This window comes from Stigmatopora argus, chromosome 4 (genome assembly GCF_051989625.1).
Source record: "Stigmatopora argus isolate UIUO_Sarg chromosome 4, RoL_Sarg_1.0, whole genome shotgun sequence".
NCBI lineage: Eukaryota > Metazoa > Chordata > Actinopteri > Syngnathiformes > Syngnathidae > Stigmatopora > Stigmatopora argus.
In genome coordinates, this window is record NC_135390.1 from 17,081,403 (window position 1) to 17,096,270 (window position 14,868).

Sequence of the window (14,868 nt, forward strand, 5' to 3'; positions counted from 1 at the left end):
TCATCTGGCATCAGAATTTGTCATACTAGCGCAAAACACCATCGCTATCAACCGTCTCAACCCAAGTCTCCTCGTACCTCCTGCCCATCCTTCTTCAATTTCTATTCTCACCCCTTTCTTCACGCATTTTCAAGCTTGGAGTCTCTCCACAATTCCGCCTACACTCCCGGACAATCATTCACAGGCGCACAAGTCCGGCCGGCCGGGCGTGGTGCGAGAACAGACATTTGAGGTTTGAACGTTACATTTGTGTAATCGAAGCGAGAGAGCTCTCTTGGGGAAGATCAATCCCAGCCTTCCGAACTCTCCCAGTCCCGTCTCTTGGCGTGCCAACGTGTTAAGGGATTAGCGCCGACAAGCCGGCGGAACCTCAGGGCGTCGAAGCGGGGGGAACACGGGAACGGGGGAGCTTGGCACGGGGCCTCCCCTCCTTCGCTTCGCACGCCGTCTGGGCTATCGTGAGCCAAGATCAACCAAAGAAAGATGGAAGCATCTCATGGGGAGGCCCAGATGGAGACCCGTCACGCTAGCTTACTCTATGGATAACGCCCGCGTTTCCTATAAAGAAGTAAGGTCCACACGATGTGTCGAGTCGAGAATAAATATGAGGGCGAAGACGAAGTGCGTGCCTTCATCTGTCGGGATCACAAGCATTCTGGAGACGAAACAGTTGCAAAGAATTGCGCCGACGCCCTCCTGCTAATTGGGATTCTTTACAAATAGAGTTTTTCTTTTAAAGTGGAGTGATTGTTTTTGCCAAAGAGGATTACCTCCCGAGGCGGACTGTTGTTGTGCAACGTTGATGCAATAGTGGGGAAACATTAGGATACAGTCAGGTTGACTTTAACAGGAAAATGGTGGCTTTGGTGGGCCCATTGGACCACTTGTTTTTTGGCGAGCTAAAGGACGAGCTACATTATGTATCGCTCCTTTTGTCAGGTGAGAACTAGGAAAAGACTGTAATTGCTAAGGATTCGCAGTCAGAGTTCGAGTAAATGATTCAGGTGAATTGGTTCTTTCTCTAGTTTGACATTTTGACCTTTCACTATCTTAATTACTGCTCGTTAGCTCTTTGTGTGACATCCTTATGGCAATTGTTTGGCTTTGCCGGCCGGGATAAAAACGTCTGGCCTGTCTTTGGGGATCTGCAAGCTGCGTGAGGGCTGGAATGATGACCTTTGGAGACCCCCCGCGGGCCAATTAGAGAAGCGGAAAGGGGGTTGACTCGCAGACACGTACATTGGGGCAAACACTTTTTCTGGACTTCCTGCTCTATTTAGTTCCACAATCGCCACGGGGCATATTTTACAGAATTGGGTCGATTGAACGTCACTGTGACGCAACCTGAAGTTCTATTTTTCGGTAAAATGAACCCAAAAAAAACGCAAAGCCGTTTTAAACAAGTCCCCGGATTTACTTCCTCCTCAGTTTCATCTTCCGACTCGTTGCGTGATAAACACGACAAGTCTCGGCTACTGTTTTCCACCGAGTTACACTCCCCCGTCCCTTCTTGCACGACGTCATCAGTTTCATTTATGCGAAGGTGAACCGTTAATTATTATCGAGAGTGGGACTTCAAATGTACGCAAAGACAGGACCGCTCACCGTAAGATCTCTGCAGATATCTGGTCCTCGGCCTCGTCTCTGGCTTTCTGTCCTTGTTGTTGTTATGACATGGCGACTCCTCCTCCGTCAACTCCTCGGATATCGGCGAAGAAGCACCCGAAACCTCCACCGGACCCTCGGGTCGATTTCCGGGGTCCTCGCGCGTGTTCGTCTCCTCGACCAAATCTCCCAGGCGGGCGGGGCTGCAGGGGTAGGAGGGGCTTCGGCTGCCCAGGGAGCCAATTACAGAGCTGGGACTGGAGTGGAGGGACAGCGAGGGGGTGTCCGGCTCGCGGATCATGGTGCAGGGTGCCCCGTAGGGTTCTTGCACGAAGCCCACGAAGGTTACGCCTTGGTCGGCCGCGTCCTGAATCTGCTGTTGAGGGGGGAAAAAGACAGAAGATCAGTCAGGAGGTTTGCCCAATTCCGTGCCAGGAAGTCTGCCATTTTGGAAGAAAGCTGCAATTTTAGGCGTCATTTCCAGGAATTTCAAAACAAGCTTATTAAGGGAAATGACTCGGGAACTTTAAATTTTGTGCCTGAAGCTAGTTTCATTTATCAACATTTGGTAGACATTTTAGTACTGTTACACACACAACAGAAAGTCTGCTTTTTCACTTGGAAGTTGGCATTTTTTAGAAACCACTGGAATTTCCTTTTTAAGTGTTTCCATTTAGAAACAAGAACATTGTAAAACCGATCTCGTTTTTCCCCAATTCACTCTAATCCGGATCGTCACTGGTAGCAGGCGAAAACGTCATCGTCGACTGCTAATATTGTCATGCTATCTATAATCATGATATGTGCATTCCGCCTTTTCACTATATAAATATAGCGCGTCAGCAAGCAATGTAACCAGTCAAGCTGTCAGCGTCATACAGCGACATCTACAGAATCTTGAATTTAGTGCACCAACTGATTGGGCACCCTCTCCACTTTGGAGAAAATTTCAGACTTTTAAATGCCAGTATATGTTAAGACCAACCGTATGTATACATTGCATCTATGTGTATGTATGTATGTATATATATATATTTATATGTATGTCTAAATGTGTGTATATATATTTCAGCAACACGCTTATTTATTTATCAACTTATTTATTACCTTTTTTAATGTCTAAAACACGTGTCAAAGTGGCGGCCCGGGGGCCAAATCTGGCCCGCCGCATCATTTTGTGTGGCCCGGGAAAGTAAATCATGAGTGCCGACTTTCTGTTTTAGGATCAAATTAAAATGAAGAGTATAGATGTATATTAAATTTCCTGATTTCCCCCCTTTTAAATCAATAATTGTAATTTTTTAATTACTTTTTTTTCTGTGTTTTTAGTTCAAAAATCATTTTGTAAAATGTAAAAAATATATATAAAATGCTAAAATAAGCATTGTTTTAGATCTATAAAAACTGAATATTCAGGGATTTTAATCCAGTTCTTTTAATCCATTTATAAAAAAAATCTAAATATTATATCTAAAATGGTCCGGCCCACATGAAATCGAGCTGACGTTAACGCGGCCCGCAAACCAACCCGAGTCTGACACCCTTGGTCTAAAATGTCTTTTCCTGTGTCTGTATTCTCACCCTCTTGCTACTGTGACAGTGAAATTTCCCAAATACTTTTATCTAATCTAATCTATACTAAAGTCTGTGATTTTGGTCTAAAGCGGCTATTTTAGCATCGTAACTTTGAGTACTAAAATTTCCACTAAGGCGAATTCAACACTGATAGAGCCCCCCCCCCCCCCCCTACCGGCAGCAATGTTGTGATGCAATATCGGCAAAACTCTTGTGTTTCTTCCACCGCTCTTTCATTTGACGAAGAACTCACGCACGCGCAGACCCGCATTTTACGTCGATATCGTAATTGCACCGCGGAGACAAATTGAGCCGTTTGCTGCCAAAGAAAGTTAATGGACGCCGTTGCCGGCATCAAAACACAGCAGACGCAAACACGTCAGCAAAGACGCCGGCAGCCCCGCCTCCCCCGCCATCTCCATCTCCGGGATGGAAGAGAATCCAAATCAAATTGCAGGTTATTCACTATGAAATTAAATTGGAAAACAGTCAAACGGCTTCCCGGCCTTTTTTTTCTTCCCGTCCAAATGGAATCGCGCAGATAAAAGCTTGTTTTTCGTTTAAGGCTAATGCGGGCGGGAGGTTCTGATGGGGGCGAGATGAATGGAGGGCTCCGGCGCATTTGAATGAATTCATTTTCAATATCGTCAACATCATTTTATTAAAGCTCTTGTTTGACCAAGTAGAACACACGCATTAATTATAATAATGTTCGACAAAGCGCAGCCACGGCAATCTAATGAGATCGGCTATCAAAACATCTGCCCCGAGGAAGATAATGCTCGCCGTTGAATGACGAGGCCGTCGAGGAATTGATTAGATCGTTTGTTTATTAGCGCGTGTTCGTATTGTTCATCAATGCTTTGTGCCAATAAGTGCAGTTCTTTGGTTTTCCTACCAAGGGGATTTTTGTACTGTACTGTGCCACGTTGTACTAGAAAAGTCTGTTTTTGACTTATTTGCTGCTTGCTTATAAGAGAAGACCAATCCATGTGAATTGGGAGGGTCGGCAGGGAGTGATTGAGTCAATCAATATACGTGCAACTCGTTTGGAGTGGGTGCTCGCTTTCGTTATAGATCTTTAGATATTCATATCCGATTGCATATTTTCTTGATCACATGCTTATATTAATCTACATTTTAGCCAGTGTTGATGAATATATACATATATTTTTTTCGTGTGCTTTTTAAATGATATATTCCCAATTCAATTTACCCTGGGACCCTTGTGAGGATAAGCGGTGAGGAAAATGAATGAATTAAATAACTTAAAAAATGGATAACATTTGAAACGTTTTCATTTTTAAAAACAATAATGATTATATACATATATCAAGAATTGTGTTGTACAATACAGTGGTACCTCGACATATGAGTGCCCCGACATACGAGCAATTTGAGATACGAGTAAAATTTTGGGCAAATATTTATCTTGAGATACCAAATTTTTGATATACGAGCATATAGCGGACTGCTCATAAGAACATCATGGGCACTGTCTTTCTTTGTGTCTTTCCGCAACTCCCTAGTGTAATGTCTCTGCGAGCACTGGGCGGAGCGTTGCATTTTGTGTTTTTCCCCCTCCGGTAGTCAGTGCAGAATGGCAGAGCTTGCTTGCTAATACAAGAGGAGTATATACTACATCTCGTTGGCAAGTGGTTGTGCGTTATCCTATTGTGAGGACATTTGTGTGCATCAATTTGGGAATATTTTGAAGGGAAGACAAAAGCAAACAACCCTCGATAGGTTGCATCTGAAAGTCAGGGTGGAGGCGGGGCAAATAGAGCCAACCCGGGAGAAGAAAGGTAGCAAAACTTAAAACAAAATTAGAATTAAGGTTAGTGCAAGGTTAGATTAAATTATTTTTTGATTGTGTCTGTATCGTAATCCAAGTTCATTTAAATTTGTTTATGTTATGTACGCGCGCGTTGCCGTGCAACGTTTAAATTTACAATAAATAGCAATGCCATTGATTTCGATCGTATCATACCACGATTAGAGTAAAATATACCCATTTTATTATAATTTAACTTGGACATATTGCATGTTAATCTGTATTACATTGCACCATATTCCATTCAAACGATTACATTTCAAGGTTAAAAAAACTAAAACTAAAATTGAAACGAGATAGATCTGCCAAAATTTCAGCGACGGATGTGACACGTTCGCTCAAAAGTTTCCAGAAGGTCGAATGAAGTTGAAATGGAAAGGCAAAGAAGTCCTGCTGGTTTTTGTGCAATGAACGGAGACCTCCCGGGATCTCGAATGATTGCTCCGGGTGTCGCCGTGCCACGCTGATATATTCACCGCACACTCGAGATATTTCCGTCCGGATCGACTGCAACAGATGCGGCCGTGAGACGCGGGCCGGGGAGCCGCCGTTTCCCGCGGCGTAAACGCCGACGAGGTGGCGAGAAGCCGAGCCGGGTGGGCGCCTTTCGGGTCAAAGTACTTTTTGCGCCGCTCGCTTTCCCTTTCGTTAGCCGAGACGATTGTCGGGCGGAAAACGCCGCGGGACCGTATCCCAGAAGCGTCCCGCCGGCGGGGTATCCGCAATCGGTAATTCTTTCTCTTCTCTCCCGGCGAAGGCATTACGGAAAAGGCGTCCGAAGGTCAACGCGGAAGCCGCCGGATAATGGTGGAGATTGAGAGAAAAGCCCAAATAATGATAGGGAAAGGAAAAAGTCGTCTGCATCGAGCCGGCTCGGAATAGAATTCCGGTATTCCGGTATTCCCGCTCAGCTCGGCAGATGTAAGCGATAAGCGGCGGTAATGAGGTCCAACAGGATGGCGGCGGCATGACTAATGGAAGGGCAAAGAAGGTTCCGAGGGGGTGGGGCGGGCCGCCGAAGGGAGGTCAACGTTGAGGCGGTCCGGTCCGTCGTACATGCGCGGGAGAAGACAATAAAGATCGGAGTGTTTGTGCCTGGCAGATATGAACGGATGCTATTTTAACGAGGGGGTGATGCCATTTACGATATACCGTATCGACTCGAGTATAACGCGCACAATTTTGTACCGAAAAACGGAAGCAAAGTTCGCGTTATACACAAAGTCCTCGCTTTTATGACCAAATGCTGGTGAAAAAGTCGCGTCCGCAGCCTATATAATGGGATAATGGGAGATGTAAAACCTGTCTTTGTCCGCCAGATGGCGATAATCTACCTTCTTTTACAAAAGCCAGCCCTCTCCATTTAGCCTTTGGCAAGTCAAGAAGAATGGGATCAATTGTTTGGGTGAATCTAATGATGATGAATCAGACTTTGAATTTTTTAAAATAATATGAGGATGAATTGGACTTTCGGGATTTAAAATTGTACATTCCATTTGAGAATTGTGTTCATACTGGTAGTAGTTTGTTTTACCAAGTTTCATACCTGTCAACCTCTGCCGATAACTGCCCTTATAAATGATTATGATTCCCCTTACAAACCCCCAAAAAAACCTTACAAAAACCGTACGAGTCGTACGCAAGCCCAGAGAGAACATGCAAACTTCCCACAGGAAGGTCCGGACCTCCCAAAACATTACTAACATACACAGACTTCCCTACCATAGATTGTAAGCATAACAGTATATACAGGGGGCGGAGCTTTTGTGAAAGGTCAATTGCATCACGTACCACAAATGAGGCGAATCTTAGTTTGCTATCTTATTTAAATTTGTACCTTTTTGACATATCCCTGGATGAGTTCAGGGGTTGGCATCTGCTCGGCGGGCACGCACTGCTCCAGCTGCAGCCTGCACGGTGGGCATGGCGGGCACGGCGGGCACGGCGACTGCTTCCTGTCTGTCCTGCAGGAAGAGCAAAGCGTTAGCTCCGTTTCCACTTTGATGCCGGCTAATGTAAAGATTACACTACAAAAAAAAACACGGTTCTCGGCGGCCGTGTAAACACGCGGCGAATGTAAACACTCGCTGATGATACCGGCGGCCTGCGGGAGGTGACAAAGAAACTTGAAAAATACTTGCAGATGAAAGGAGATAGAATTCCCATGCAGATTCCCCCCAAATAACAACCACGCGAGCGTATTCAAGCAGGCGCTTTTCTTTTCTATTTATACGCTTTCGAACCTGGCTTCTCCCAAGCGGAATCCCGCTGCTCATCCTGTTGACAAGAAAGCCCGCGTGGCCTTTTCTTCTCCGCGGGTGTGCGGCTTTGCTTTTCTGCGTGGCGACGACGTCGTCGCCTGACGTGCAGTTAGCGCTTCTGCCGTTTGACCTTGCGTGCCGATGAGCCGACGCGTCCGGGTTTTTAACGCCTGGCACGCACAACCGGGCGCCAAAGTACGTTCAGTTGGGTTTGCGGGCCATGTCATGTGTATTTTTTATTTTATTTTATTAACTAGGTCTACATTGTCTTCTGTGTCTGTCTTGCTACTGCAACCAAAGACATTTCCCGAATACAGGATGAAATAAAATTCTAATCTAATCTATTTTTGTTCATTTGCCCCTGCCACTCGAAATGGATTGGACGTCTCCCGCCGTCAATGGCACTGAAAGATGAAGACCTACAGCCAGTTTAAGGGAATTGGACATCTTTCATTGTCAACGGCAGGCAATGAGTTAATTTGCTGTCTCTTTCTTGTCATTTTAAAGTTCTTACAGGTCACTTTTGGTACTTTTGGATCATTTTCTATTGTTTTTGAGACTTTCCAGATTGCCTCTTGTTTGTTTGTCGGTACCTGCTGATTTTTGTAACTCGGCGCTGAGTTTGGAGGGAGGGCAGCTAAGGACTCATTACCAACAACAGGGTGCTGAAAGACCTTAACGATTGTTAAATAAGTCAGATATTCATGTTCAAAAAATGTGCTGGTGGATGCCACGAGACATTGTTCCGGCCCGAAGGACCAAATTTTACTCTAAGGCGATCTACCAATAGTACCTTGGCGATCAATTGGTCGGCCGCGATGGACGTAATGAGCAACGCTTTTCCCATGGGTGTCCATATTGCTCCTCAGGTCTGAAGAAACCTCACTGGTTCCACTGGGCGTGCTGGATCACTTTCAACTTTTCATCTCATTTTCTGAATCGCTTTATCCTCACTAGGCTTGTGGGGGGGGGGGGGGGGGTGCTGGAGCCAATCCCAGCTGACTCTAGGCCAGTGGTGGGGGACACCCTCAATTGGTGGCCAGCCAATCGCAGGGCACAAAGACACAAACGACCAATCACTCGTAGCTAGGGGCAATTTAGAGTGTCCAATCAGCCTACCATGCATGTTTTTGAAATGTGGGAGGAAACCGGAGCACCCGGAGAAAACCCACGCAGGCCCGGAAAGAACATGCAAACTCCACGCAGGTGGACGTGACCTGGATTTGAACCCAGGACCCCAGAGCTGTGAGGCCGAGGCGCTAACCACTCACTCCACCGAACCGCAATTTCAACTTTTTTTTCTATTTAAATCAAATTGTGTTCCATTAGAGCTCCCGAGGCCCAGATTGTCTCCGGGGGAAACGTTTTCACGACTTTCAGAGCACAGATTACAAATTGGACCCCCCCATCCCCCCAACACACACACCCTTACGATGCAGTGGCGTGTTCATGCTAAAAGGTTTTCTCGTCTTCTTTGACACGAAAACAGCTTGTAAAAAGCTCCATAATGCGAGTGTGTTGTGTGTCGTGTGTGTGTGTCTGAGTGTGTGTGTCTGTGTTGTGTGTGTGTGTGCGCAGACTCGAATCGCTCCCTGGATGCTCACAATTGTAAAAATAGATTGAAAGGATCGTGGGAATCATCAATATATGCTCAAGTTAGTCTTTGTCAGCTATTCAACAAAAGTTAGTTTTTTAACTTTATGTAGAATAACAGAATGACTCAGGTGAAAAAATGAAAGAAAATAGAAAACAAATTCCAAAGTGTCGACGACGGTGACGCATTCACAGTTCAGATGGTAACCATGACGATGCAGCCATATTTTCTCTCAACTGACTGTTCAAGGTTTTTTTTTTAATGCAAATTTTGTATTTACATTGTAAAATGGCTGTCCAAAAATGTCAGTCAAATCAAAGGTTGAAGGACATAAATCGTAGAATTTTTGCATACTATTCCAATTACTCTCAAATACTCAATACGACAATTACGATGCGTTTCAGTTCGATTTAACTCGTTAGTAAATTTGAGTCCACCACACTCTAAATGACAATAGTTTGCTTTTGTTGGGGTTTTGAGAGTGCAGTTGGAATTTTTGGGGTGGCATACCAGTACAAAAACACCCCAATATTATCAAAATGCAAAACTTGAATTTGCGTTTTAAAATGAATCTTCACCTTGAAATTAAAATGGCCATCCAAAAATGAACAAAAATGTTTTTTTTTTCATGTAAATTGCCCCAAAAAACCATGCCCGATTTTTTTTTTTTTTTGGGTGGGGAGGGGAATTTCATTCATTTCATTGGTAGTATTCGGCATTTGTGCAAATACATGTTGTTGTCATGGTTACGCTTGGAAACAGTTGAATTTCCGGCATGTCGAGGCCCCTAAAAACAGATGTTCTTTCCTTTTAAGAATAACAAGGTGCGACCTTGGGGTCAGGCCAGTGGCCAAGTGGTTCGCACATTTTTCTTACAGTTCCAAGGTTGGGGGTTGGAATCTACGCTGCGACCTTTGCGTGTGGAGGTCGCACGTTCTGGCTGTGCTAGTTGTCTCTAGGTACTGCTGCTTCCTCCCACATTCCAAAACATGTTTTGCTCCACTGAAGATTAACGTCTATCCGTTGTTCCCCCGAGATTGCACAAAGGTAGAGAGAGGAAAGCTATGTTTGGAAATCCCCAAAAATGGCCCCCGTCAGGTCATTTGGTCAAAGTTCAGCATTCTAAAAAGGATATATTTATTTTGCCATTGTCATCCAGTCCATTTTGAATGGGAAGTCTAACAGTGATCCGACATCTAATTTCTCCTCAAATAATTCAAAATACACTTTTTGTGAACACGAATCGACGTGTCGGAAAATTAACGTGATGACCAAACTATTTTTTCGGATTTTTATGCAATTTTCAACAATTTCTTCATGTGCTTAGTCCGATTCGAGCCGATAATAAAATAACCAATTCCAATATACAGTAATCCCTCAAGTATCGCGAATTCACTACTTTGCGATTTTTTTCTCTCCTATTAATTATTTTTAAAAACAGCATTTATTTTTTATGTATTTTTTTTACTTCCATGTGGAGTCCTTTTAGCAAGGATGGCTTCCGTTCACGAGTTTCATTGTGGATTTTCACATTTTTATAAACTTTTAAAAAATTCAATTTTTAAAAAATAAATAAAAAAAAAAAAAAAGTTTTTTGTTAAAGTTCATAAAAATGTGAAAATCCACGCTCAAACTCGTAAGCTGACGCCACTCCTGCTACTAGGACTCAGCACTGAAGTAATAAAAATATTTTTTATTACAAAGTTGACCCTACTTCGCGATGTTTTGATTATCACGGCCATGTCTGGTGTACATTAACCGCGATATTCGAGTGATTGCTGTAAATATAATCTAGGTGTTGACAACTCATTATGTTTATGGAGTATTTATTTGTTTGTTGTTGTTATTTGTACACTATTGTGAAGCTTTAAATCTCATTATACTAAAAACATTCAATCAGGTGACATACTCAAAAATATGCGTTCATTGATAACTCTTGTAGCTGATTTAAGTCTCAAGAGAGAGGAAAAGGGAGTGAGTGAGCGTGGAGGACAAAATAAGGGAGTGGGGGTGACGGAGTCAGGATGCGATGAGGCAAACCAGACCGAGCGTGTGAACATCAAGAAATAGGGGAGGGGGGGGGCTTTGGCGTTAAAAATGGTAGCACGTCGCTTGCGATGTCATCTGGCCGTCTTGCCGCATCTCCTCCTGACAAACATCCGGCGGGGGGGCACACCTGATGACTCCCGTCCCTCCGCCAGGGGGGCCGTCGGAGGTGTTAAAAACATTCACGTTGCATTCAAGTGACTGATGACGAAAAGGCGACGTGGGTGTGGTTTAACTCAATGCCTCCCTGAATCCATGGCCTCTATATCGCTATGACAACAGAGAGAATATTTCTCCATAGTTTCACCTGTTTTCTCGTCTCTATTGCTCTTTGGCGGGGACCTCATTCCCCCCGCTACTCCCCTTTTTCTTCTTCATCTTCCATAATCAGCCGGTAATGATGAATTTCCCATCAGCCACCAGCTTGCTCAACTGTAACCTCACCATGTTGCGCGTTAATGGAAGGTTGGGGGATTTGACAGTTGACATTTTCTGTTTTCCTGGGGTGGGGGGAGATCCACGGGGGGGACAAATTGCCCCTTATGTCAGTCAAGGGAGAGGATGACTGTGTTGTCTTATTGTGGAGGGGTGACGGGACCGTGTTTTTCTTTCAAGTTTCGTGGCTGTAAAGCATTTTAGTTCACTATATTCCCAAATAATGTGATTGATGGTTAGTCATTATTTCATGGCCAAAATAAATTTCTCCTCTGGGCTTCCCTTCCTCTTGTAAGCAGCTGGGCGTGATTGGTAACCAGCCCTTGTGTGTGTATTTAAAAATGCGCAGGATTAGTAATCAGCCCTGTGTGTGTGTGTAAACCCTGTGTTCTGGTATCTCTGGTTGTGGGAATATTACCTAGTGTTTCCCCGTCCACGTAAGTCATGTTTTCTCTTGTCAGTGCACGTCCTCCCCGTTCAATTTTGATAACTTTTTATTGACCATTTTTCTATTAAAAGTCTTAACTAGTGCACCAGCACCCCCTTCGCCTTTCTCTGCTTCTCGGATCCTGGGGTCTGTTCACGTTACGCACCCGAGGCAGATCATGACAGAATATTCCCACCACCAGATATACCAGAACACAGGGTTTACACACACACAGGGCTGATTACTAATCCTGCACAGCTGGTTACAAGAGGAAGGGAAGCACGGAGGGACATAAGAGGCGAAAAGTTCATACACACACACTCACCTCCAACCAAAACCTTAACAAGACATGACATTCATGTAAAAAGCCTAAAATAAATTGTTCTTCAATATGTGACCAAAAAAAATCACATCATGTCGCTCAACTCAATCTAGCCAAACATGGCAAAGAAGCCAATTCTACCAGTCGATATACATTGGAAAATGGAACATAATCAGCCTGTCGAGACATGTTTGTTTCTCTGCAAGTGAAAATGATTTTCCTTAGAAAACTGGAGTCGTCATTCCCCTTCTAAATGACGTCTTATTTTATTTACGACTCGCCATGAATCTTTAACCTGTTTTCCCCATCAACTCCCTCGTGATGACAAAGTTCCTCAATATGACCTCTTTCAATGTGACAAAAATATTCGTACGATCTTTGGAAGATTAGAGCATGTCGTTTTTCCACAAATTGACGCTAAAACGGATGGACATGTATCAGAACGGGACGCCATGAAAACGTCTCCAGAACTATTAAAATTGAAGAGGAAGTCATCTATTTGGACATGGCGTGCGACGAGCACATACCCGTCGTTGACCTGGACCAAGATGGCGCGGTAGAGTTGGTGTTGCGGGCTGTTGGACTCGGGGCCGCAGGGGTGGATGAACGGGTGAATGGCCGCCAGGTGGAAGCCCTGCTGGTAAAGCTCCTTTAATTGCTCTGGTAGCTCTCGGACCGACGAAAGACGCAGGGTGGACGTCCCACCTGAAAAAGGACAACATGGACATGACACATTTGCTTTCGTTGACATTGTTCCTGAACCAATCGTGAACAGAATTTTTTTTCTGCTTCCTCTCCTGGCCTTCTTTCAATTTTGTGTTACAAACAAGTCTTACGGCGTATCTTTGCAGGACATCATCGCTTTCATCTATGCAGAGGCAAACTGTTACATGAATGTTTCTTACTGTACAATTTTTAACTTAACTACAAGTCGACTATTTGACTTTTGACAGGCTATTCTGCCCTTACCTTCAGCAATTATTTGCTGCTAGCTCATCTCAATTTCCAGTTGAATTGGATTGGACGTTTATTGCTATCAAAGCGGCTTTTGTTCATTGATATGCACAACGTAAAACATTACAGAAAGTCCCAATTAAGCATAAACGTCACTGTCTGACATTCTTCCTCAAGATTCTGCAGCTGCACTTAACCATAAGTCAAACCGTCCCTCCCCCTCCCCCAAAAATAGGCAAATATCTGACAATTTGCAATTCAGATCGCAAAGTAATTAAGAATTTACTTCAGGTTGGTTTTGCCAAATTGGACTTGCCGCTCTAGACTTAATCGGGAGATATCAAAATCCAATCACCGCTGATTGCTCGTCGGATCGGCGGTCCGAGAGCCATAGCGTTAGCGGGCGCTAACGAGCTGCAATCAGCCTGCGTTCAATTAAAAACGAGAAAATCGTTGGTAATAATGGTAATAATGTGTCGGTAATGGAAAGTCGCATTCAAAATTCAGTCAGCTAAATTGACACTCGCGTTTGCTAACGACACCTGCGCAATTTTGGATCATTTCCTATTGATTTTGGGGGTTGCTTCTTTTTGTTTGTCGGTTCCTGATGATTTTTGGACATTTCCAGGTTACTTCCTGTTGCTTCTGGGGAATTTAAGGTTCCTTATTAACTGGTTTTGCGGCCCCCTTTTTGAAAAACTATTTGAATGAGCTACCCGGGGACCAGGGGACTGCCCGTTTGACACCCCTGTTCTATAGGTTCAGCCACCCAGAAAAGAACACCACCGCCCCCGAGATTTGCCAGAAGACAAACGACATAAACCCATACCTGGCAACCTCGGCCAATTGCTCCCCTTATTAACTATCGGAATTCCCCTTATTAAGGGATTTTAATAAAACGTACAAATGCAACGCGGCACATATTTACTCACATAGGGCGCACTTAAACGTCTAAAATTTTCTTCAAAGTGGCCAATCAGTATGCACTAAATTCAAGATTCTGTAGATGTCGATGTATGACACTGACAGCTTGACTGGGTACATTGCTTGCTGACGTGCTATATTTATACACTGAAAAGTCGGAAGTGATTGACATATGTTTAAAGCAATTAGCAGTTGACAATGACATTTTCCTTTGCTACCGTGACCGAGACGATCCGGATAAAAGCCGAAATGGGTAAAACAAGATCAGTTTTACAAAAAAACGTACTTAAAAAATCCCCCACAAAAGTTCTTATACGGCGTACACAATTTTAAATGATCAGAAAACGTATAAAATACGTAATAAATAAAAGATTCTCTTCCACCTCAGTCAAATCGACAGACTCTTGGTCGGACCGTCCCTTAATGAATTGTGGAACTGCATCTGCTGGCAAAAGCGATATCCAGGTTGTCCTTCCAGGAAGCCAAGAAATATGAAAGCGCTGACAAAAGAAACAAAACAAGGCCGGTGTCCCGAGGGGGCGCCCGTCTAAAAATACCCAACCCCCACCCCCACCACGCCTCAATTTCTCAATCACGGCATCCTACCGTAGCACAATGGCGGAGCGTTGGAAACTAACAGGCGTGAAGGAATTAAGGCAAGGAAATAGGCCACCGTGCAAAATGACTGCAACGTAACCCCCTCCTCCAATTTCCATCTTCCCGCACCACCGGCGCATTAATCCTGCTGTGATCCCTAATTTGGTTTCCTCGCCTTTGGTGCGAGAAGAAGTCCTGGTGGAAGGAAGCCGGTCGGGGGTGGCGCCACGGGATCAGAGCGGGAAATTAAAAAAAAAATTGAAAAATAAATAAAGCGAGCAAGAGTAAATAAGG

General features: G+C 44.2%; 1 protein-coding gene across 1 annotated transcript in view; it reads right to left on the reverse strand.

Moving 5' to 3' along the window:
- Window positions 1-14,868, reverse strand: part of rftn1b (raftlin, lipid raft linker 1b) — a 64,684-nt gene that overhangs the window by 22,503 nt on the left and 27,313 nt on the right. The window contains exons 3-5 of the mRNA XM_077598841.1: window positions 12,627-12,804; window positions 6,852-6,978; window positions 1,606-1,981 (exon numbers count right to left, since the gene is read on the reverse strand). Coding sequence (XP_077454967.1) covers window positions 1,606-1,981; window positions 6,852-6,978; window positions 12,627-12,804 — 681 coding nt within the window. The remainder of the gene's footprint in view (window positions 1-1,605; window positions 1,982-6,851; window positions 6,979-12,626; window positions 12,805-14,868) is intronic.